Source organism: Mytilus galloprovincialis, chromosome 2, assembly GCF_965363235.1.
Source record: "Mytilus galloprovincialis chromosome 2, xbMytGall1.hap1.1, whole genome shotgun sequence".
Classification (NCBI taxonomy): Eukaryota; Metazoa; Mollusca; class Bivalvia; order Mytilida; family Mytilidae; genus Mytilus; species Mytilus galloprovincialis.
In genome coordinates, this window is record NC_134839.1 from 83,291,992 (window position 1) to 83,314,602 (window position 22,611).

At 32.2% G+C, this 22,611-nt stretch overlaps 2 protein-coding genes across 2 annotated transcripts; both read right to left on the bottom strand.

Annotated features, from left to right (window-relative positions):
• Positions 1–1,827: 1,827 nt before the first annotated feature.
• On the bottom strand, positions 1,828–17,328 carry LOC143062435 (Golgi-associated plant pathogenesis-related protein 1-like). The gene is made up of 4 exons (XM_076234130.1): positions 17,208–17,328; positions 12,998–13,292; positions 11,338–11,436; positions 1,828–2,547 (listed from the first exon to the last, which is right to left on the bottom strand). Exons 2-4 carry the CDS (start codon positions 13,266–13,268, stop codon positions 2,366–2,368), a joined length of 552 nt encoding a protein of 183 aa, XP_076090245.1. The 5' UTR covers positions 13,269–13,292; positions 17,208–17,328; the 3' UTR covers positions 1,828–2,365.
• A 1,113-nt stretch (positions 17,329–18,441) lies between these two features.
• Positions 18,442–20,861, bottom strand: LOC143064620 (protein meiotic P26-like). The gene has a single exon (XM_076237566.1). The coding sequence runs from the start codon at positions 20,625–20,627 to the stop codon at positions 18,510–18,512; it is 2,118 nt and encodes a 705-aa protein (XP_076093681.1). The 5' UTR covers positions 20,628–20,861; the 3' UTR covers positions 18,442–18,509.
• Positions 20,862–22,611: the final 1,750 nt, after the last annotated feature.

The following is a 22,611-nucleotide window of genomic DNA, read 5'->3' on the forward strand; positions in this document are numbered from 1 at the left end:
GGCAGATAAAAGAATAGGCAGTTTTCAAGCAATGTAAGCTAAGTTCATTTTAATTATTTTAAGGTGTATTGTTTCAACAATATCCACTATTGTAAGCTTTAGTGTCATGATATAAGATACGTTCCTTCTTCATGTCGCCAATGAGAGTCGAGCATTATGATACATCTGAAAGATGATTGCAAGTTTATTTAAAGATTATATTCTCCAACTTGACTTTTGTCTGTTGTGTAAGATACACACGTTTGATTACAGGGACTATAGCTGTCAAATTCATGTAAACTGGTGTGACACAATTTGTCATATTTGATATTAACGTTTAGTTAATTAATTTACAAAAGTACGAAAGAAACAGTTTACAATCGACTAGTATTTCCTGTGAATTTCAGATTTGAGGCCATCTGATTAAAACTCCAGAGGTCCATCGAAAACTGCCGATGGTCATATCATCTAATATAGTATTCATGAATATCTGAATATACAATATATTGTATCGTTGCAAGTTAAAAAATACCAATGAACTATGTTTTATGTCCTTGCTATATTGTTGGCATAGTTGGTACTAAAACCACAACATTTTACAGTTTGCATCACCATCTTATCTGCAAATATAAGGTTTCTTGTAAAAGTATAATACTATCGGTTACTTCTTATCCAACCTTTTTGTAATGTCGATAATAGAACTAATCACAGCATCGGAAATATACAAAATATATGTACATTGTCGGAAAATATAAAATGTATTTGTATGAGATTTAGATAGAGGACTAAAAAAAGAGGCTCGCCGAGCTTTTCCCATGTTTCGTAGTGAGTTCAAATAAATTTTGTATTTTTCGAAAATGTTCATTTATTGTTTTTGATAGCAATTTACCCCCGGTACTTGTGCATTAATTGTTTGAATCCAAATCTTTGCCTTTGAATTTTCGAAAAAAAAACGACACACTTGAAACGCGGACCACGAAGAGGACCCCCAAAAGGACAGTTCCCCAGAGAGAAATATCCATTTAACCGCTTGATCAACATGTTTCCCGCATGGGAGCAGGTAAATGTAAAAATAAAGCAACAACAGTTAGCTAATTGCAGGATAAACATGAAAAGACAGACAGAGGGACGGACACACGTGCAATCGAATGATGATGATTTGTCTAGGTCCGTTTAATTTTATTTCAAAGATTAATGATATGGAAATCATGGTATTACCTATACTACAATATTTTTTGTGGGCCAAGTCAGTCAAAAAAAATTATTCTTCCTTTTGGCTACCTTGATTACTTTTCAATGTTGACATTCTTTTCTTTCTAATTACAGAGCATGCTTAACCCATGCGTCAATAATATCAAGTTAAGGGTTAAATTAAACGTCACATGGATACGAATTCAAATGTATTGAATTATTGACTTGTAATACATTTCTTGACAAATAATACAATAAGAATGCATTCATAAAGGTTATTGTGACCAAATTGAACAAAAACTACATGTTTACAACGAATTATTATTACAATATTTCGTTTTTAAAAATTTTGAAACAAAAAAGTCATTACGTTTTGTCTATGACTTAAATAAAGCTCTTTTAAGGTGTTTATTATTCTGTATGTAAAACACGTCTCTCATACCCTCTCTTTTTTTCACTCAACGCTTTTTTGTGCACATAAGAACTGATAACTCATTTTGTGCCGATTTTTCAATTGTGTATAGTATAGTCGGGTTGGAACTATGTTGTGATTTAGGAGCATTCGATAGACATGCTTTTCTTTTTGCTGCTACGAGATAGGTTGGGTTTTCTTTCCTTCTTTAATCAAATAGTTTCTTTTGAACTTCAAAACAGTGACACATAAATTCATTATTTTATTGAGCAGTCAATTAGCAGCATATGAAAGCATCTCCAAAAAAACAATCACCAAGCCTATAATTAATATATTATATTTATTACATTTCATTTAACCTAATATAATTTTAAAAGTGAACGCACCCTTGCTGATTCTCAAAAAAGAAAAACAATGTGGGAATACACATACTAGTAAACTAGTAATTTACTTGTGCACGTTGCATAGTTGTGTTCGTCGTCTTTATAAGTATTCGATCAATAGTTGAATTTCTTCATTCATTTTTGACTCTCATTTATTTTAACAACTTATATAGATCTGGTTCAATTTAAGACTTTTCATATGCCAATCTTTAACAAATCTCGACAGGTCTTTATGTAAGTTAGATACTGCTGTGGAAGCATTTGACGAAAAGTTCGGGAACCATTTCGATACATGTTCTTATACTATTCTAGAACAACAAATGTAGTTCAAAACTTCAAAATGCTGATAAGAACCTTTCAAGAAATAAAATTTGATAAATAGTTCTAGAGTTCCTCACAGTTAACAACAAGAGCAACAATCCGATTTTTGAAGTGGTGGTAAAACATTTTGTTGATATTGTCCTTTGATGTTTCCTGCTGGTCTGTAACAGCCTACAACTATTACACGGTTTTTAGCTTTAACTTTACCGAATCCGACTTCTCTGCTATTCTTCCATAAAAGTTGTGTGAAGTTTGTGAAATCTATTTAAATAAAAAAAAATATGAATTACTCAATAATTAGTTATTATTACATAATTTTATAATATACTACATCATATATACTGAAGATTTACTTTAGATTTAAACTTACATTTAAAAGCCTTCAAACTAGGTAGTAGTGACACTTACCAAAAAGCGAAATATTGTGCTTGGATAGTATCATTTACAAGTGATTTGCGTTTTCGTTTAGAGTGTTTTTTCCTAAGTAGTTCAACTACTAATATAAAAGACGAGGAGGGGGGTGAATAAATATTATATAAGACGCTGATTTTTTTACGATTAAAAAAATCAATCAATATGTGCACTGAAGCATATTTTTTTCTTGGAGGATAAAATTAAAGATTGACCTAACTTCATGGATTTTTTTTTCGTGAAATTTAACAGTTTCATTGTTTTTAAAGTGCATGGATGATTTGGTTTTTATAGTTTAAGAAACGCACGGTTCTGAAATCGAGAGGGAGTTTCTCGGCTTCATTCTATTTAAAGGCGATAATTCAATAACTTATTTGACATAAATCAGACAAAAATATAGTTGAAAGACCATATATATTCTGGAATTGTTTTTTTCCTCAGTAGTCATCGTCATTGTCTTATACTATAACATCATTGATGTCCCACTCTCATCGACTGTAAAAAAAAAACCAATTTAAATCTAGCAGCTTGAGACGGAAAATTATCGCGCAGAAAGGCCAAGGCGGTAAAATTAAGAAATATATATAGCTATAGTAACTGTTTATATGTCAACTAGAATTATTATCTTCAATAACATATGAAATATCACGGTATCAAATATTAAAATATTTTGTGATAATTAATGAAATTTTACAAAAATTAGGGCAAATCTCAGATGAGGTAAAAATGACTAATTCAAATGCTCTCATAAGCGTTTCATTTGAAACACTTTTCCGTATGTTTTGTAACCACACATTTTGAACAATATCATATATCATATTGCGTTTAATTCCAATCCCTCACAGTCCAATCCAGAGAGAAACAATAAATTAGAAAATTCCTTGCTGGTATCAATACAAAGCTCACGAGTGATGAGCTTACGGAGGGAAACTGTTAAGAAAAGGAACATTTTGAATCTATGATTTGTTTATAAAACCAATTTGTTAAAGACAAAAAGTCATAATAATGCTTTGATTCAATAGATTAGGATTTAAACAAGCGTACGTTTTGGTGAAAGCAAAATGCACGTTTCAAACAGTGCCCAGTTAGCTTCAACTGATTTGTGGCTTCATGAAAAAGTTGGATTTCAGAACTGATCCGGATTGTAATGAATGTCGATAAGGTATATTTGCACTTTACACAATCTATAAACAAATCAATTAGATATGAAAGGAACTTCTAAAGAAGTAAACCCCAAATGTTGTTACAGCCCGTAACAGAGTAGTGATCGAATTCGCGTTTCTTTACCGTCAGAATAAGTTACGTTATCGACAAACTTATTTCAGAAGTGATATAATTTAATTTTCTTCATCGACAAAATATTTCATGTCCAACGTGTAAATTTTCATTGTTTAAGTCGAAGTTTTTTTTAACACAGTAAAACGTTTTTTATAATCAACCTCTGTCATTGGCATTGGCATTTTAACGGTAAAGGATCAAATACGGGATCTCCGAAATTTCTATCATTTGTTACGAGGAAATCATTATTCAATCGAACATATGTCTTTGTTCATGACACATATTATGAAATACAAAGGAGTTGAAATGATCAAATACTTTCGAACTGACGAAAACAAAAATACATAATCTTGAATGTGTGTTCTGTCATATGGCTTCGTCGTGCGAATCGACGAGATCATGTTACATGTAACTGATCTTAGCTGTAGAAACAGTTGGTGCGACCTGTCGATAAAATCGTTATCAATTTAATATAAGCGATAAATATTCATGACTACAATGATAATGAATTTATTGGAGTCAAATCCACTGTTTCTACTGTAAACATGAACTCGTCGGTTAGTGCAATGAAGACAAAAAATTATTTCAGTGTTTATTTTAAGTTAAATTTATTTTCAAATCTCTTCTGTTTAAAATTGTCGAAACTTCCGTTTAAGATTTCTGTGGTAAACCAAGGAGGTTATATAATATAACCTCCTTGGGTAAACTATCTATTCTATTGTTAGGACCATTTTATAATAAATACCCTTTTGTACAAGAATACTTTCTTTATAAAAGTATAGATCTGCTGGTTATAGATTTTTTTTTATAACTCATTATTGTGACGACGCGCTATGAAATTCAGATTAATTTTTAAATGAAGTTGTATATAAATTTTTGGTCATAAACACAAATCTTTTAAACAGTTCGACGCGTGCGTCAATGTTACAGTAGTCTGCATGTTTACTGTAAGTTACTAAGCTTGGCCCGATTCATCTGTCATTTATGGAAACTAATTCACCACTTTCTGAGACATTCATTTTTATTTCACCATCAGACATGGAGCTACATTTGTAACTAAAGGAAAACTCCCAAATTAAAGAAATTTGACATGATATACTGAAACTTTCTTATAATCAATTAAACGACTGCTTTTCTTAGATATGTGATTTTTCATGGTCAAACTTTTTCCTTTTTAACGGACATTTTGAGATTTATTATTGTAAAAAAATGGTGTTTTTTTAAAGAAATCAACATTCAAAATTTAGAACTTCATGAACATGTACAGGAAGCTGAATTATTGCACATCTATGTACTACTTAAAATTGTACTTCGATCTGTTGCGTCCTTAAAATGTTCTGACCGTCCTAAGATTTAATGTACGGAAATGTTTCGGTAAATTAAATTCAAATCCGAATTGAATGTTTATGAGACACAAAAAGAGAAACCAGAATCTCTTGATGACCAAACGTATGTACACGTTGGGGCGATTTTGAGCTTTTCAGAAGGAGTGAGATTCCACCCTTGTTGAAAGCCTTGTGGAGACCTCTAGATTTTTAAATTCCCTCCGTTTTTCTCATGGATGGAGTGTGGTCTCTCTGTAAATTACCCCATACCTTTTCATTTTCCTATTTACCGAAGATTCCATGTGAAAATTTCCATTGGATCATATCTGTTAAACTAAATGTACAAAACAGGCTCAAGAAAAGACGAAATTTCTTTTTCAAACCCGAACTAGAAATCCATTTTTGTCTGATAGAGCACCTTACATTATCGTCAATGAGTTCAGGCATGTGAAAAATTATATAATCATACACAAGAAAGAAACCCTGAACAGGCTTTCAGCAATAGTTTTTACCAATTTAATATTAAGTAAATATTAACATGTACATGTATTTGATAAAGTACAGATATAACAAAGAAACTGCCCGGTATCCGACGTAAGAGTACACTTTTTACTGCACGCGTAGTCGGGTGTGTTCACTACGAGGACACATTGTAGTCCGAAAAAATAAAGGACTTCATTCCTATCAAACACCTTTTTACTTGTTTACCAGTATATTTCTTTTAGTTTTGGGTAAAATTGTAAAGGAAATAATACTATCAAGACGTCCTTCCATAAATCTTTTTTTTTCTGTTCTGACTTTGAAGAAATGACTATTTTTCGCCCAATCGAAATGGTGCATGGACATATTTTGTTTCATATTATTAGAATTTTTTTCAATATTATCGGTATTAAACTTGATTATCGACATATGAAAGTTTGTCAGCATTGTCAATCTTTTTAACGTTATAGAACCAATAGTTCGGTCACTACTCAATTAAGTTTGTCGATAACGTAGCTAATTTTGACGGTAAAGAAACATCAATTCGATCACTTCTCTGTTACGGGCTGTATCTTCATGCCAAGAAAGATATGTAAGGCACATGTCAAAATGGTCGACCGTTACACAATTATCTGAAAGTTTCACGAAATTAAATCATGTGATAAGGAGCAGAAGTTGATGCAGTAATGAGAAAGAAGAATGTAAGAACAAATTAAGAAGTGGAAGATCACACGAATGAACAAATGAACGAAAAAGCGAAAGAACAAACAAAAAAATCGACGAAATCTCTCGCACACACTATATATACGGTGAGTTTCTGAGTGCGGAGCCTAAACGATACCAACAAAAAAAAATAGAACAACTATGAAAGAATAAAATATGCTTACAAATAAATGAATGATTAATACAAATACCACCGATGCATATATATATATAATATATATACGCGTAAAAAAAGCGAACAATATCATTCTATATAATTCAAAAAAGGTGAAAATCATGAGATAAGGAAAAAGTGCGATTTCTAGTAAAAAAAATCAGATCTATATTTTCAATCACTTTTTCAAAGATTAAAAGAATTGTCGGCATGTGTAATTTTTATGAACATAACCCTACCAGAACAGAATTATATCTGAACTGAGACGATAATATAGAAATTGTACCATTCTTTGGTATTCTCAGAGCTCATTCAGACAGATGAGATTCTAAGCGGCAATCATTTAACACATGAAGGTCATTGGTAATTGTCACTTATTGTTGCGTAGGTGAATAGTTTGCCGTTTATAAAGTTGTTTTTTTTTAATTTTCAGTTTTTCGTTCTTTAAGCAAAAAAAGTGGGAGAATAATTACAAAGGATGATTTTTGTGAATTACAGGTGATAATGAATACGTCAATAAGCCACGACATAATAATATAATAAAGACACCTAATTTAAAGGTCAACCAAACACGGTTTCAGCAACAGACAACATATTGGCTATACCATATAAAGAGTTAATTTTCAAACATGTATCGTGATCCGGGCAAAACTATCTATAATTTATATATGATTTCTTTTTCGAGCCAGGTTCTGAATTTATTGTCTACAAAGCTTCCTTATCTATTCATTTTACAGATTTTTGTGCTCTTTTGCATTATTAAGTGAATTAAAATTAAATGAATACTAGTATATGTGCCAATTTGCGAATGACTTGTTGTTGTACCAACAAAATTTAACTTGCCGACTAAAAAAAAACTGTCCCAAAAAGAAGGGATTGAAAGTAAAATCACAAAAAGAACGAACACCGAGGAAAAATGAAAACAGAAAGTCCTAATCAAATGTCAAAAACATAATCTAGTACTCATTAAACGAATGAAAAACAACTGTCATGTTCCTGACTTTGTACAGGCATTTTCGAATGTAGAAAATGTGGATTAAACCTGGTTTTATAGCTAGCTAAACCTCTCACATGTATGCCAGTAGCATTCAATTCCATTATATTGGCAACGATATGTGACCAAAACAAACAAAAAGAATAGGTACCAATGTAAAAATAAAATGTTGTACAGCAGTCAGCATTGTGTTTAATCTTAATCACTATAATAACAAACAAATATGTAAAAAAGAAAAACAAAAAGGCATATAAACAAAGGAAATTAGTAAAAATGAAAGACGAGAATACAAGAATCTACCATAGCACAGTAGCACAACGACAGGATGTATTAGTACAGATACGTCATATTTAAAATAAGAAACACAAAAAGGCATACAGACAAAGAACATAAGCAAAAATTCAAAACAAGAAATCAAAATTTTACCATACCGCAATTTAGACTGCCACTGGAAAAAAATGGAATGTTGGAATGGGACAGAAATTTTGCCTTGCAAAAGGTCACCTCTTGACTACTCAGATAGTTGTTTCAATGGTTGTTTACCATGCAGATTAAATAGTGTTTACCCGACAAAAGTTTTCCGAAATAAAGTTCCTAAATCAAACAGATGTGGCTGAATACATCATAGACAACCCAAAATATGCCCACTTTAGCTAATCATTTACTCCCATACGGGAAAAATCCAGAGATTACATACTAAAATGTCACAATAAACCGTCCAGTTCATGAAAAAATAGGATTTCAATCTTGTAAGGTACATTTATAAGCATATAAATTCTGATCGCTTAACGATGGGGAGACAAAAACGAATGACAACACGTATTCTTCCAAAGGTGGGTTAATAACTCTACTAAAAAAATATTCATTGAGTGGAACAATTAACGTTAACTGTTCCGGTTCTAACTTGTACGAATTCGAGTAGCAAATTGCATCTTCCTGTTTTAATAAAGTTCGTGCGTGTTTGTGTTTTAACAATAGAACACAAGCATGTGTTGCCTGACAAAAACAAAACGTTATAGCAATGGCTGTAGTGTTAACAATGTTTGAGTTTTGAGAAACTAATGTTTGGGGACAAGACCTTTTCTTTAAATTGTGTGATTTTAATATCTACACCAGTTTTACAGCTCGGTTTTTTAATGTGATCCTTGTTACTGTGACCCTTGAACCTAGCTAGAATGAGACTAAATTGAAAATTGGGCATCTTTATTGGATTAAAATTCTTCGAAAGGAAAGATAATCGTACATAGAGCTCAACATTTTTGAAGTTTCCCATAAAGGCTTTGTGAGATGCAAGTACTTGAGTAAATCAATAAGAAAAAAGTGATTTGTTCATATCGTCATATCATCATTTTGAATAATAGATATGAAAGATACATCTGAGGAAGTAAACCCTAAATATTTACTGAAGTTTCGAATTATCTTCATCCCCTGACTTCCACTGTAAAATTTGTCCTCATGCAAAAATAGTCGACGATTACGCAATTATCTGACAATTTCACATCATTATATCTAATGATTAAGGATGAGAAGTGGATGCAGAAATGAGAAAGAAGAATGATGGAACCAATAAACTAATGAACAACAAACGAATAAACGATTAAATATCGAACAAACGAACGAACAAATTGGTGAAATTCCTCACACACACACTATATATCCATTCAGCTTCTTAGAGTGCACAGCCTTACAAAAACAAAGAACCGCCATGATCGGTAGACTGATAAATACAAACGCAACTTACGAATACGCGAAAGTTTTGAATATCATTTTATATTTGTAGAAAATAAACTCATCATAGATACCAGATTAAAATTTGAAATTTGCACCAGACGCGCGTTTCGTCTACAAAAGAGTCATCAGTGACGCTCGAATAAAAAAATTAAAAAGGCCAAATAAGTACGCAGTTGAAGAGCATAGAGGACCAAACATTTCTAAACGTTTTGCCAAATACAGCTAAGATAATCTATTCCTGCGGTAGAAAAGCCATAGTATTTCAAAAATTCAAAGTTTTTAATATCACCTGTGATTTAAAGAAAAAAAGGGAAGATAATGATAGAAGGAAAATGTACGATTTAAGATAAAAAAAAATTTTATCATCAATACAGATCTATAATTTCATTCACTAAAATATGTACGTTCGGCACATATCATTTTTATGGAACACAACACTATACAAGAAAAGTTATATATCTGAACGGAGACAACGAGAAGTAAAATGGCACACTTATTGGGTCTACTTATAGTTCAATCAGACAGATGAAATTAGATTTTACTAATGAATCATTTAACATATTGCTGTCATTGACACTTGCTGTATAGGTGATTTGTTAGCCTTTGTATAAAGCATTTGATATATATTTATATATATCACTCGAAAGGGTAAGTATGTGACTTACTCAACGATGTAATACAGTACTGAACACTGGAAGCGTGTGGCCAATGACCGATCACACCTTTGTGTTAATATCATTCGTACTTTTTCGTACTTTTAGCCAAAAAAGAAGTTTGTGAATTACAGGTGATATTGAAAACGTCAATAAGCCACGACCTAGTAACATAATAAAGACCAATAACTTAAAGGTCAATCAAACACGGTTTTCAGCAACAAACTACATATTGGCTATACCATATATTGAATCATTTTACCAATAAGTATCATGGTCCAACCTTATATAGCATACTAATGAAAAATTTCTTTTTCGTGCCGAGTTTATTATTTTTATTTAATTTTACAGAATTGTGTTCACTTTTATCTAATTAAGTCAAATTTAGGAATATGTGGTGGATTTGGAATTATTTGTTATTGTAACAACAAAAATTATCTTCCCGATTAAACAAAAAACTAGCGCGAAAAGATTGTTAAGATGTGTACCAAATATATTTCGTTCGTACTTTATATGTAAAAATGTATATGAGTATGAAAATCTTAGATCCTGTCTCTTTAAGCTTATTTCGTTTAGAAAATTTAGTGAAAACTAATACTTTTGATCGTCAACATCAAAATCACTTTGATATAAAAGAAGGTAATCATTTATTAGATTCATAAATATGGACAACACATGCCAAATGTAAGCGTAAACTTGATTATGTTCCACTTTCTTCCTTTTCATCTCTTATAGCAGAACCACAAATACACGATTGAATAACAACCACCTCAAATAGCACGTAACTCAATAAATATAAGTAAAATAGACGACGAAATCAGACTAACAAGTATATCAATAATGAATTATAATATATTGAGAATTTCATTGAATTAATGAACAGAACAACAAATTTATATTATTGTAGAATGGCCAAAGCAATTCGTTTAAATTTTACAACACTATATTATTAGCGTTTATTTGAGTTTAGTTTATTTGTTGATAGAAAAACAGTTTGATCAAAGATATAGTTTCAACTAGAATTGTTGTATAATTGTCTTAACCTTAACTTTTGCCTCTCTTAACTTTAAAAGTCTTGGTAAGATTATTTTTACTAATGAGTTTTAAAAGTGATTTTGGTATCTTCCGCTTCCTGGGAGAAACATCGTTTCACGAATCTGCTTTTAAGGATGGTTTACTTTTCCCATCTCATACAGAATTTGAACCTGGAGTTACATCGAAGGGTAAACAGGACTTTCAGTTGCTTGAAATTCACCAGTAAAAAATTATAACATACATTTCCATTTAAATGTTTGTTCTTACTTTTAACATCCGGATTTTTCAGCTCTGATGGTGGTTCTTTATCAAAATAATTTCTATAGTACTCAATTTCATCATACCAGTCTCTAGAAACTTCTTCTCCTATAGTATAAAACAAATCAGTTAGCAATAAAAAGGTTCTCTGAGCTGAGTATTTACTGGAAATCCTAAACAAATGAAAACTCATCGAAGATACCTGGGTTATGATTTGGTTCACAAGACGCGTTTCGTCTTCTTGTGAGTAATCAGTGGTACTGTACTCGAAACAGTTGAACGACCAATTCAATATATATATACAAAGCAAAACACTATTAAAGACCAATAAATTCGAAAGTTTGTGCTAAACACGACAAATGTTATATGTGAATGGAGTAGAAAAAATTCTTATCCTTAGGGTCCACCAGTGACCTCATCGGCATAAAAAAAAAACAAGACAAAAAAAACAGGCTTAAAATGTGATACGCCAGACGCTGGCTGTGTATACAAAATTTCAATTCTGGTATCTATGATGAGTTTATTTACAAAAGTCGTATATAAGGGTAATCCAATAAAAATAGTTTGAAGAACAAATCAAATATGAAGTTAACTAAAAACTCCGCTTTCTCTGTCTGCATTTGGGAAGAATTTGGGTTTTATTTTTTGAATTCCACTTTTGTATCTTCCGCCTATCTTTAAAATTATTCGCATAAGATGGGATCGATGAGAAGATGTTACTATATTTCGAAAGTATGCGTAGTTGAAACTACAGAATATAGAAGTAAATTTACATGTTGAATGTCTTAATGTGCAATGGACATGTGCATTTGGCATGTGTTATGTATGATGAATGTAAACGTACACAATTGAGAGGTAAGTAAAATATTGGTAATATTATAAGATATACAATAGAAATACAACTATGTTTTTTTCACAATATAGCAGCATCTTTTGGCATGTGTTTCATATCTAGGGTTATGTTATGCAAAATTATGTCTGTAGGTAGAACAATTTTTATCTTGTATATAAAATTATGTTCCATTTGTTATATATTGATTTTCCCCCTAATGTGGTTAATATTTTCCCTCAACCTTCCGTTGGTATTAAATGTGCTTAATGTTTAAATTGTATAACCAAGTCTAACAATGTTTAGCCCAACGATGCTCTGTATGTATGATGTTAAATTTTGAGGATTTCAGATCACTATACTTAGTAAAGTAACAACTTTCCATTGGGCAAAATATACAAATGAATAATAAACAAAATCATTTTCAACTACTGAGACAGTATTCAAACTACTTAGTTTGTCTAATATACAAACTTCACAAAACGTTTATAGTTTACATACAATAAATAAAATGTGTTGAACTAAGTTTGATTAATTGATATTTTGTTAGTTTCAAATAATCTTAACCCGGTGATCTTAGAACTACTTTGTTATTTTGCAATTGGAATTTCGTTTCCGAATTTTCGTCTGTAACCTAACATAAACATAAAAAAAAAATGTTTAAAATGGTTAACGAAACCTTAAAACTGTATTTTAATGTCTATCAAACATTGACTGCGACCTTCCTTAGATTATACAAGGTCTATATCTTACCTTTGGTTGTGTATATCTTCAATGATAGAAGTAGCTATACATGTATATACCAAAGAATATTCAAGTTTTCTTTGATTTGGAGTTTACCTGAGTAATCTTGGTCTCGTGTTAATATTTTGACAGCCGTATTTTCACCAAGCGCATTCTCTATTCTGTCCTTAGTAAGTCGACCTCTTAGGTCTTTATTTCTAGTAGAATTATAAAACGCTATTTTATGGGCTAGTTCACTGAGATCTTCTGCGTGTGTTAGAGGTTGACAGTTATGGATTAATCTATATTTATTATGCGTATTTAACGCATCTGACAAAAATTCATCTTTAAGATTTACATCAACGTATACACTGTTCTTGTTCCCCATTTCTCATGATCAGACGTTCGAAAACTACAAAAACAATCAAAATGCATGTTTGTTTATTTCGAATATTTTCACATGTCTGTCATAATATAATGCTTCTGTACAAATAGTCTTTTTATCATAGAAATAAGCAGCACAAATTATTTAAGTGATTTTGGTGTTCGTATGCTGTAACACCATTACTCCATGCTAAAAGCAGGATGCACGCTGACAAATATATAATCTTGGCACACTCTTTAAAAGCTGCACCACGACTTTTATGTAATGTTTGTTGTTGCTTTTCGTTAATCTAAACCAATTTACTGTCATTAACATAAATTGCTCTTACTGTAAAAAATAAATTCACAACAAACACTGAACTCCGAGGAAAATACAAAAAGGAAAGTCCCTAATCAAATGGCAAAATCAAAAGCTCAACCACATCAAACGAATGGATCACATTCCTGACTTGGTACAGGCATTTTCTTATGTAAAAATTAAAATCGTGGATTTAACCTGGTTTTATAGCTAGCTCAACCTCCAACTTGTATGACAGTTGCATCAAATTCCACTATATTGGCAACAATGCGTGAACAAAACAAACAGACAAGAAGTCAAAAATGTCAAAAATATACCAAAGGATTCTACTAATACTTAAAGGATAAATGCTGACCTGCAATTGGTTACATAATCAACGAATTTGTCTTTTTGTGGATAGGTGTGTCATTGTAAATTACCGCAGTGCTTCGGACAGATGACTTTTATGACGTGTTGTTTTCATTTTCTTACAGCACTGGGTCGATTCCTCTGCCGGTGGACTATCAGTCCAGCTCAATAGTCGATACTTCTGTACTGATATGACAAACCTTCCTAAAACTGTCCGTTTATATTCTTTTTAGATCATAAGAAACTAAGATTCTATTTTAGTTTTTAACCATGGCTTTGTCAGTTTATTTTTGACTTATGGGTTTGAATGTCCCTCTGGTACTGAGATCATAGTATCTACCTTCATGCAAATTCGTAAGTTTTACTTTTGACATGTTTGTCTTTCATATCTACACACAGCCAGTACATTTATCACACATCAAACCAATTTTAGTAGATCAAACATTTCGCTTAATTATTTCATAGATTAAATACTTGGCTTTGAAGTTGGCTGTATCTGTATAAACGGGATCATTTCTCATTTACAACAAGGGTATTGTTTAAAGTGCCCCTAAATTTAGATACGACAAATGTACACTTATGAATTCTTTGAATAAATTTTGCACGGCACAAAGCCATAGTTTATTTAGATTGTTTATTATGTCTTCACGCGTAATCTGTTTGATATTTTTGCCTGGGAGAACATGATTTACTTATTGGTTGTAATTGGCTCAAGTATCTAAGTTTGGTACGTTGTGCCTTTTATTAGGTCTTTCCACTTTTCTGTGGAAAGACCCATTGTATTTCTTCTGATTATTATTTTTTTTCGCCAAATTCTAAAATTTGTGTTTCGCAATATGTCGCTTAGATATTTTTTATATTGTATTGTACAGTTTATATGCGCTTTTAAATTTCACCCTGTTAAGTTTTCTTTGTAAGAGTTATCTCCCTATTCACTGTTCATCAAATGTGTGTATCTCCTTTGTAATAAAATAAGATATCGACAAGATTCTTTTTTCAAATTGTTCGATACATCCTCAGGAATTTTTTACTAATTTTGATCAAAGCGATTCGATGAAATTGTATATGAGTTAACTACCTTTACAAAATAAATTTGTTGGTATGTTTTTTTCAACTCATAAACTTTTAACCGTATAACACTGGAACCTTTTTATTTGAGATCCCTAGGTCCTTGCTTAAAAAATGAGGTCAAGGTCAAAGGTCAAGGTCAAGCTCTAAATTTTGACTTTTGTTTATTTTTGCATTTTCTCAAACATTTTGAAAGGTATATATAAAAGAACACGTGCAAAATGATTGCTTTATTGTTATGAGGATGAGAATTTAATGGCATCTTATAGGAGTAAGTGCCCCTGAAATGTCTTTATATAAGGTAACTTGAATATAACTTCAACTTGGTTCATTATAAAGCCATGTGACATTTTACTAAAGGTTAGGTGACATATGACCTTGAAAAATTACAACCGGAAGTTTCCTTGAGAGAACCGGAAGTACCTATTTTTGCACTTTATTCATTTAAAAGTACTCGGAATCCATATATTTTGTAATATAGATACATAAACTTATCACTCAAGACTAGAAATGACTTTCGATAAACCGGAAGTGACCAATTATCTCCCGTTCTACACAAACAAGTATATATGGAAACTATATATTTTTAGAATCAGTGTGAAAGAAGCTATTATATGAGACCGGAAGTGACATTTTCTTCACCGGAAGTAGTACATTATCTCCTTTATTTAATTAAAAAATATATAGAAACAATTTATCTATCCAATCAGTATAAGGAAACTTATGATTGGATGCCAATTTTAACATTGAGTAAACCGGAACTAGATTCTTTTCAATGGCTTAGATGTGGAAAGACCTTCAATTGTTCTCTGAACAATTGGTTTTTAATTTTAGTTGTTTTGTGCTAAGAATCAATTAAACTATTGAGTTAAGCCATTTCTAAATGTTACCAGTGTCTGAGAAGGCAGTTGATGTACCAGGGGTATGTCAAAGAACGCCTCGTCCTTTTTCTAATAAAAAGTTCATCGGAAGGTTACAAGACCTTGTTTATAACATTTTCGTATCAACTTCACTAATAATACACGATGGTCTTCCAGTGTTGTTTTTTTTATAATACATTTGATGTCTGTTTGTTTTCTTCACATATCGTTGTCAATATAATGGAATTTTATGCGACTCTCATGCTAGATATATAAAAACAGGTTCAATTCAACAGCTCCTACATACGAAAATGTCTGTACCAAGTCAGGGATATGACAGATGTTATCCATTTCTTTGGTGTGTTTAAGCTTTAAATTTTGACATTTGATTGGAAAATTTTCCTTGGAGTTCGGTATTTTTGTCAGTTCATTTTTTTTAATTGTTTACAGTTTACTATTATGGTGTGTTGTTACAAAGTTGTCACAGGGTAGTAATGATTAACTGCTCACAAACATGATGTTAAACCTTTTCACTTCTCTGTGTGTCTGTCCTTAGTCAGTAGTTGTCTTGGTTGCCGTCTTTCATATTTGGTTTTGTTTCAGAAAAGCATTACTCAAGTCGTATGTTTTCTTGTTTGGTTGTGTGGATCTTTCTCTTTGTAGAAGGGCGGACTGTGACGTATAATTGCTTATATCCATGACTGCTGGTGTCTGCCGGATAGTTTTTTTTTTTTTCATTAGCAATAATACCACATCTTATTATTTCTGTATATTTACTTTAAAATTGGTCGATTATGATGAGGTGAATATTGTCTCAAGCATTCTTCTGAATATTCTTTACCTTGCCGATATTTGGTTTACGTCTAGCAATATCTAGAAAAGAATACCTCGCCAGTGCCAAGGGCCTGCCTGAACAACCTCTTTAGATAGAGGTTGTTGTTCACCATTGTTGACACCACTGCAATTCTCAGATGAAGAACGAAAATAATAGCCCTGGTTTTGATTTACTTTAGTAGTAGGAATTTTGTTAAATAAATTAGTACATCAAACTGTTGTCTATTCCAACAAGTAGAGATGTCTATTAATGAAATAAAAAAAAGTTGAGGCAATTACGAACAAGTTGAATTTTGGATTACAGAAACGATATGTCTTCAATCACGTCTTTACCAATAACAAAGATAAGCAAGCTTTTGTCTAGTACAGGTAACTCTTCATTAATCATCAATGTTAAGCCACTTCGGTTATATAATCCTGACTGTCGTTTTGTTTCAAACAAGACTTCCTTTTTATCATATGAATTTAGACATTTTCATGCAAACTAACAATGTTTTATGTATCTTAAACATTTCTGATAATTAATACTACTTACAAGTGTCTTAATATGGTTTCCCATGTTAAATATTCTACAATAACTATTATTTTCAATGGTAACCTGCACTCTTTGTTTTCAAAATCATAAATACAATGACTTTAAATTCATTCATTTGTTTTAAATGTACAACACCGTATATCAGATGTCAAAGTTTCATTTAAAAATGACTTATTTCCCCTTTAATCTTTCCATAGAAGTTTTTAAATACATTCATGTTGACAAAGTATTATAGAACTACTTATATTGTCCGACCTTTGGTTTTCAGTGTTACAGACGCACATGTGATTAATTGTGAATGTGTTGCGCTGTAGTACATGTATTATCGTATAGAGTTCCATATTTTTTGTTTTTCCTGCAACACAGTCTTTATTTTCAAATTCCAGTTACAGTATACTTGTGATAAGCTTATGTTGTCTTTTCCTGTCTAATTGTGACAAAATTTTCGTTACTCTCCTAAACTAACGTACTGGTATGTCATTATTAATCGGTATTGCCAACTCTTTTCTTTTTTGTTCTTTTTTTCAGATTTTTTTAACATTCTATTTTGCAAACTGTAACGAATTATTGTCACCTTTTTATAATTTCTAGCAGTGACATATTGTTGTTTCAGTTATAATCATTATCAAAGTCTTTTAAGTTCTCATTTTAACATTCAATGAAATGTCAATAACGGAGGATCATCTTCCGACACAGTTAGTTTTAAGGTATCCTATCCCGTAACATTTTATCTCGAATATTTTATCAAATGCAACCAAAATGGTCTAAATTAATGTCAGAACCCACTTTATATCGCATTAGACTTTTTGCCGAATTTGTAATAACATAAGCAATACGTGCCACATGTGAAGCAGGATCTGCTTACCCTTCCGGAGCACCTGAGATCACCCCCAGTTTTTGCTGGGGTTTATGTTGCTTAGTCTTTAGTTTTCTATGTTTTGTCTTCTGTACTATTATTTGTCTGTAAAGTGTTTGTCGTCTTATTTATAGCCATGGCGTTGTCAGTTTATTTTCAATCTATGAGTTTGACTGTCCCTCTGGTATCTTTCGTCCCTTTTTTATAGTGTTTTGATGAGTAATTTACGTGAAAATGTTCTGAGAGTCTGTGTTATGGGTGAAAGCGCGGGGGGGTGAAAGGGAGGGGGAACCGATAAATGCTAATTATTGTATCATTATTGTGTGAAGTTAATAACATGAACTATCTTTTCAGAGCTTTAAAAAATTCACAAATAAGTATATTTTTTCAAGTTTAATCTTAAAGTTATTAGATACATGAAGTATAAAAGTTTATGACTTGATCAGTTATAATACTAACTGGAACACTTTCACCTCACTCTTGTCTCCTTGAGTTATAAGCAAACGCTCATCATTTACATCAAAAGCGATAGCGCGAGGATATGATATCATGTCATGTGATATAAGAGTCTTTACTCTGTCACCTTCTGGAGAAACTACTTGGACACTCTTGGCGTGATTTCTACAAACGTATAAATTTTCTTCATTGTCGAGAGCGAGACCGGCTGCATGACCTAAATCTACACTTGAGTAGGAATAGCAATGCTCTGCTGTTTCGATTAGTGTTGTCACAGATCCACGTCGTTCGTCGGCAACGTAAATCATAGTACCTTTCCCGTTCGCAGTTATATAAATAGGACGGGAAAACAGCTGCGACCCATCGTCGTCATATGCAACTGATGCCAGTTCTTTTCCGTCAGTATCCAGGATTTTTAGTGATGGTGGTAATCCATCGTAGGCCAGAGTGAAAAATTTACCACGGACATATGTCAATCCATAACATGCTTCACTTGTAATCAAATAATCTCCAAGAGAAAATCCGATATCGCTGACATTCAGAATTTGGATTGCTCGTTCTTCCGGAAGTGTCACTGCAACCTCGGAGGGGCTTATGGCTGTCACATCCCACGGTTTAGAGTTGAATTTTATACTGTTTAGCTGTCGATAATTCTTTGCAAACAGTTTAACTTTTCTGTTCTGTCTATCAACTAAAACTAGCCGACCATCTGAAAGAAACGCAGCACCTGTGAACCAACTATCATTCACCTCATCATGTTCATGCGCACTGAAGGTTTTGACCATCTCTGAACGTTTTCCACGCAAGGAAAGAGTAGACTTATTAAGGTTTGAATGGGTATTATTCTGTTCAACGGAAATAACATTTGGAAATGGCGGTAATTTTGACGGGGAGTACCGCACGGATATTTTACCCATTTCTTTTACCTTTGTTTGCATTACTTCTATAGCATGACCCACCTCAAACAGATATTGACAATCCTGGACTTGAGACCGCAGTTTTCCCATGGCATCCTCATACCAAATGCATTGCGTTCTAATGGATTCCATCATATGCAGAAGTCTAGAATCGGAAGCATGTACTTCAGCCACATTCATCAACTTGTGAGCGTTAGATACAGCTGAAAGCATTCGTTTACTGATGTCCATCTCTATCTGTAACTTCTTAACTTCTGCGTTGTGGATTTGACTAATATCCCGTTTTAGATTTTTTTCAAGTTTGTCCAGGATATTGATGATATTAATACGTATCGATGCAAAATTTTCAAGAAGTCGGGTTTTTTCCTCTTCCAAGTACATCAGGTGGTTTGATCGATCACCAATCATTCCGTCTATGTTGTTTCCGTATTGCTCCAAAGTTTTGTTGAGAAATTCTGGCTCTTTCTCTAATTTACTTTTCTTAACGGCATCGGAAATGGAAATAACTCTGTCACATCTACGGTGCTCCTCTGCAATACAATTTGGACAACAAAGTTCTTTTTCTAGCACACAGAATAAATCAAGCGTTTTTCCGGTATGTTTGTTGCATTCTTCCTGAAGATCTTTCAATAATTCCATTTCTTTCATAAACTCCTCCTTTAAAAGTACTGTATGGTCCATAGATATGCGCATTCCTTTATGGACTTTGGCACAATTCTGACAGAGGCCGTCGCGACATTCTTTACACCAAGACAATATCACTGTTGTATCACCATTTCTAGAACACGGACCGCAGGTTTTCTCACCTCTTCTTAATAATTCTATATCCAATAAATCCATTAGAAAATGATTGACCGGAAATGCCTCTATCCATTTGTTTGGAGTTGGTGCACTCTTTAGTTGTATGGTCTTTTTACACTGATGACATTCATACTCTCTGGATTTTCTGCTGTCGTCTTTCTTTTCGCTTTTTCGTGTAATGAATTCGTTAATGTTTGTTGCCAAACAATTTTCGCAGTACGAATGCAAACACGGCAGAGTTCTTGGTGTGTTTAGCCATTTTGAACAAATTCCACAAATCAAGACAGTTTCGTCAAATTTTCGATGGATCACATTTGATTTTTCCATAATCACAGTTTTGGATCGGACTAAAGATTTTGATGGACTGTCTATCCCTTTCGTATTTGACATAATGAGAATTTCCGCTGAATTTAATAGGTTGTTTTACATATAAGTTTTTGAAATCTGAAGTAGATAGATCGAATTCACTTCTCACTGGTATAAAGCTATTCTTTCGAAGCAAAAAGAAATAAATGAAATTTGAAATGGAAATGATTTCTTTTTGACGGTTGGCTCGGTTAATGTGAAAAATTTAAATATCCAAATGAATAACTTTTTCATTTCACCGGCATACAATGAAGTGAATAGTGATGCTTGTATTTATTGAATATTTGAATTCTATTAATTTTAAAGTTTGTTGATAAGGTAAATAGCAACGGTGAATGGTTTTTAAATCGAATTGAAAAATTGAAGTTTCAATTGTAATAATATATATAAGGAATGTATAGAAATTTCCATTTATACAGATTTAAATAATACTTTTTCCTTGTGATGTTAACAAGTACTTTACTAAAACCAAAATGCAGTTGATCAAATTAATTCAAACTAAAAATAATAACTAAGGCGTTGAATTGATCTATCCCTTGAATGTTTACCATGGTGTTTAGTCATATCAATCAGTATTATTCTAAAAAGAAAATGGAAGATCATGTGAAGTGCAAAGGAATTAAAACTTTATCAAGGTTGTTATAATATGTTTCAAGAATTTAATATAACTCAAATCGGAATATGTATCAGCAATATTTTAACAATGAAGTCCCGTATACTGCTGGCATAATGATATACTTATTATGTATTTATTAAACATACATCACTGACAGAGATAATTAACCAAGGAAACAACTTTGCTCTACTTTATTTCAGAGTCAGGCTTTAACAATATCACGACCTTTCCGTTTGTGTATGTTGTCATAAATTGGCTCGATGAACTACAACTAAAAATCGAAAAACTTATACATTTATCGTTTTAATAATCTGAAATATAACAGATTTATTTATTTCAATATAGGTGAATATTTGTATAGAAAGCACATAAAATCGGCGAACAACCGGAGCAAATAACTTTCTTGAATTTGTCTTAAAGTAGTCAAATCTCTAATTTCTTTTCCATAGACTTTTCTTAAAAAAAACTAATATGTTGTCGACGCATAAATTTCTATTTTAATGTGTAAAATAATTTATGACATATGGTTATACCTACTTCGTTTTGTCTCATAATCAATTTGTTATCTTGTTGGAAGTGAAAATCGTCAAAAATCAACGTTTTACGGTCTGCAACGCGATGACTTTACGATTAGATAGTGTTTTTTTTTTGTTTTTTTTTTTTTGGATTGTTTCCCCAAAGAACACATTTTTTTAATGATGCATATTGTAAAAACGAAGTCGGTGACCCTTTATCTATTGTGCATCATTAAAACGGAAATTTTATGCTTTTAAGACAAATTTTATCATAATGTTCATCCATTTTGTAAGATTTCAATCAGGAATATTGCAAATAATAAATGAGACAGTGCACTATTTTTTTTTTCAATTTTCAGTTTTATTTCATCGAGCCAGCTCAGGACAGCGTACCGAGGCACAAACGGGAAGCCCATGATATTACGTCGATGCAATCGGTTCATCTTTATCACGAGTTGGTTGACCGTTATGGAATAACCGTTTCATAAATGATATCGGATATGTTCCTTACGTCGTAACTACAATCCCCTTCCCTTTCATGAATGTGACCTGCCGAATTAGACTATTTACCGGATTTGTAATCACATAAGCAACACGACGGGTGCCACATGTGGAGCAGGATCTGCTTACCCTTCCGGAGCACCTGAGATCACCCCTAGTTTTTGGTGGGGTTCGTGTTGTTTATTCTTTAGTTTTCTATGTTGTGTCATGTGTACTATTGTTTTTCTGTTTGTCTTTTTCATTTTTAGCCATGGCGTTGTCAGTTTGTTTTAGATTTATGAGTTTGACTGTCCCTTTGGTATCTTTCGTCCCTCTTTTATCATAAGATAAGAAATCGTGGCTAGAAAAGATAATATATGATAAGTTAAGTACATTT

Excerpts from the sequence above, each read along its gene's own strand:
- LOC143062435 (XM_076234130.1), bottom strand. The coding sequence starts at position 13,268 with ATGGGGAACAAGAACAGTGTATACGTTGATGTAAATCTTAAAGATGAA. Across the intron at positions 11,437-12,997 it reads ACGAGACCAAGATTACTCAG|GAGAAGAAGTTTCTAGAGAC; the intron begins GTAAACTCCAAA and ends TTTATACTATAG. Across the intron at positions 2,548-11,337 it reads GAAAAATCCGGATGTTAAAA|ATTTCACAAACTTCACACAA; the intron begins GTAAGAACAAAC and ends TTATTTAAATAG.
- LOC143064620 (XM_076237566.1), bottom strand. The coding sequence starts at position 20,627 with ATGTCAAATACGAAAGGGATAGACAGTCCATCAAAATCTTTAGTCCGA.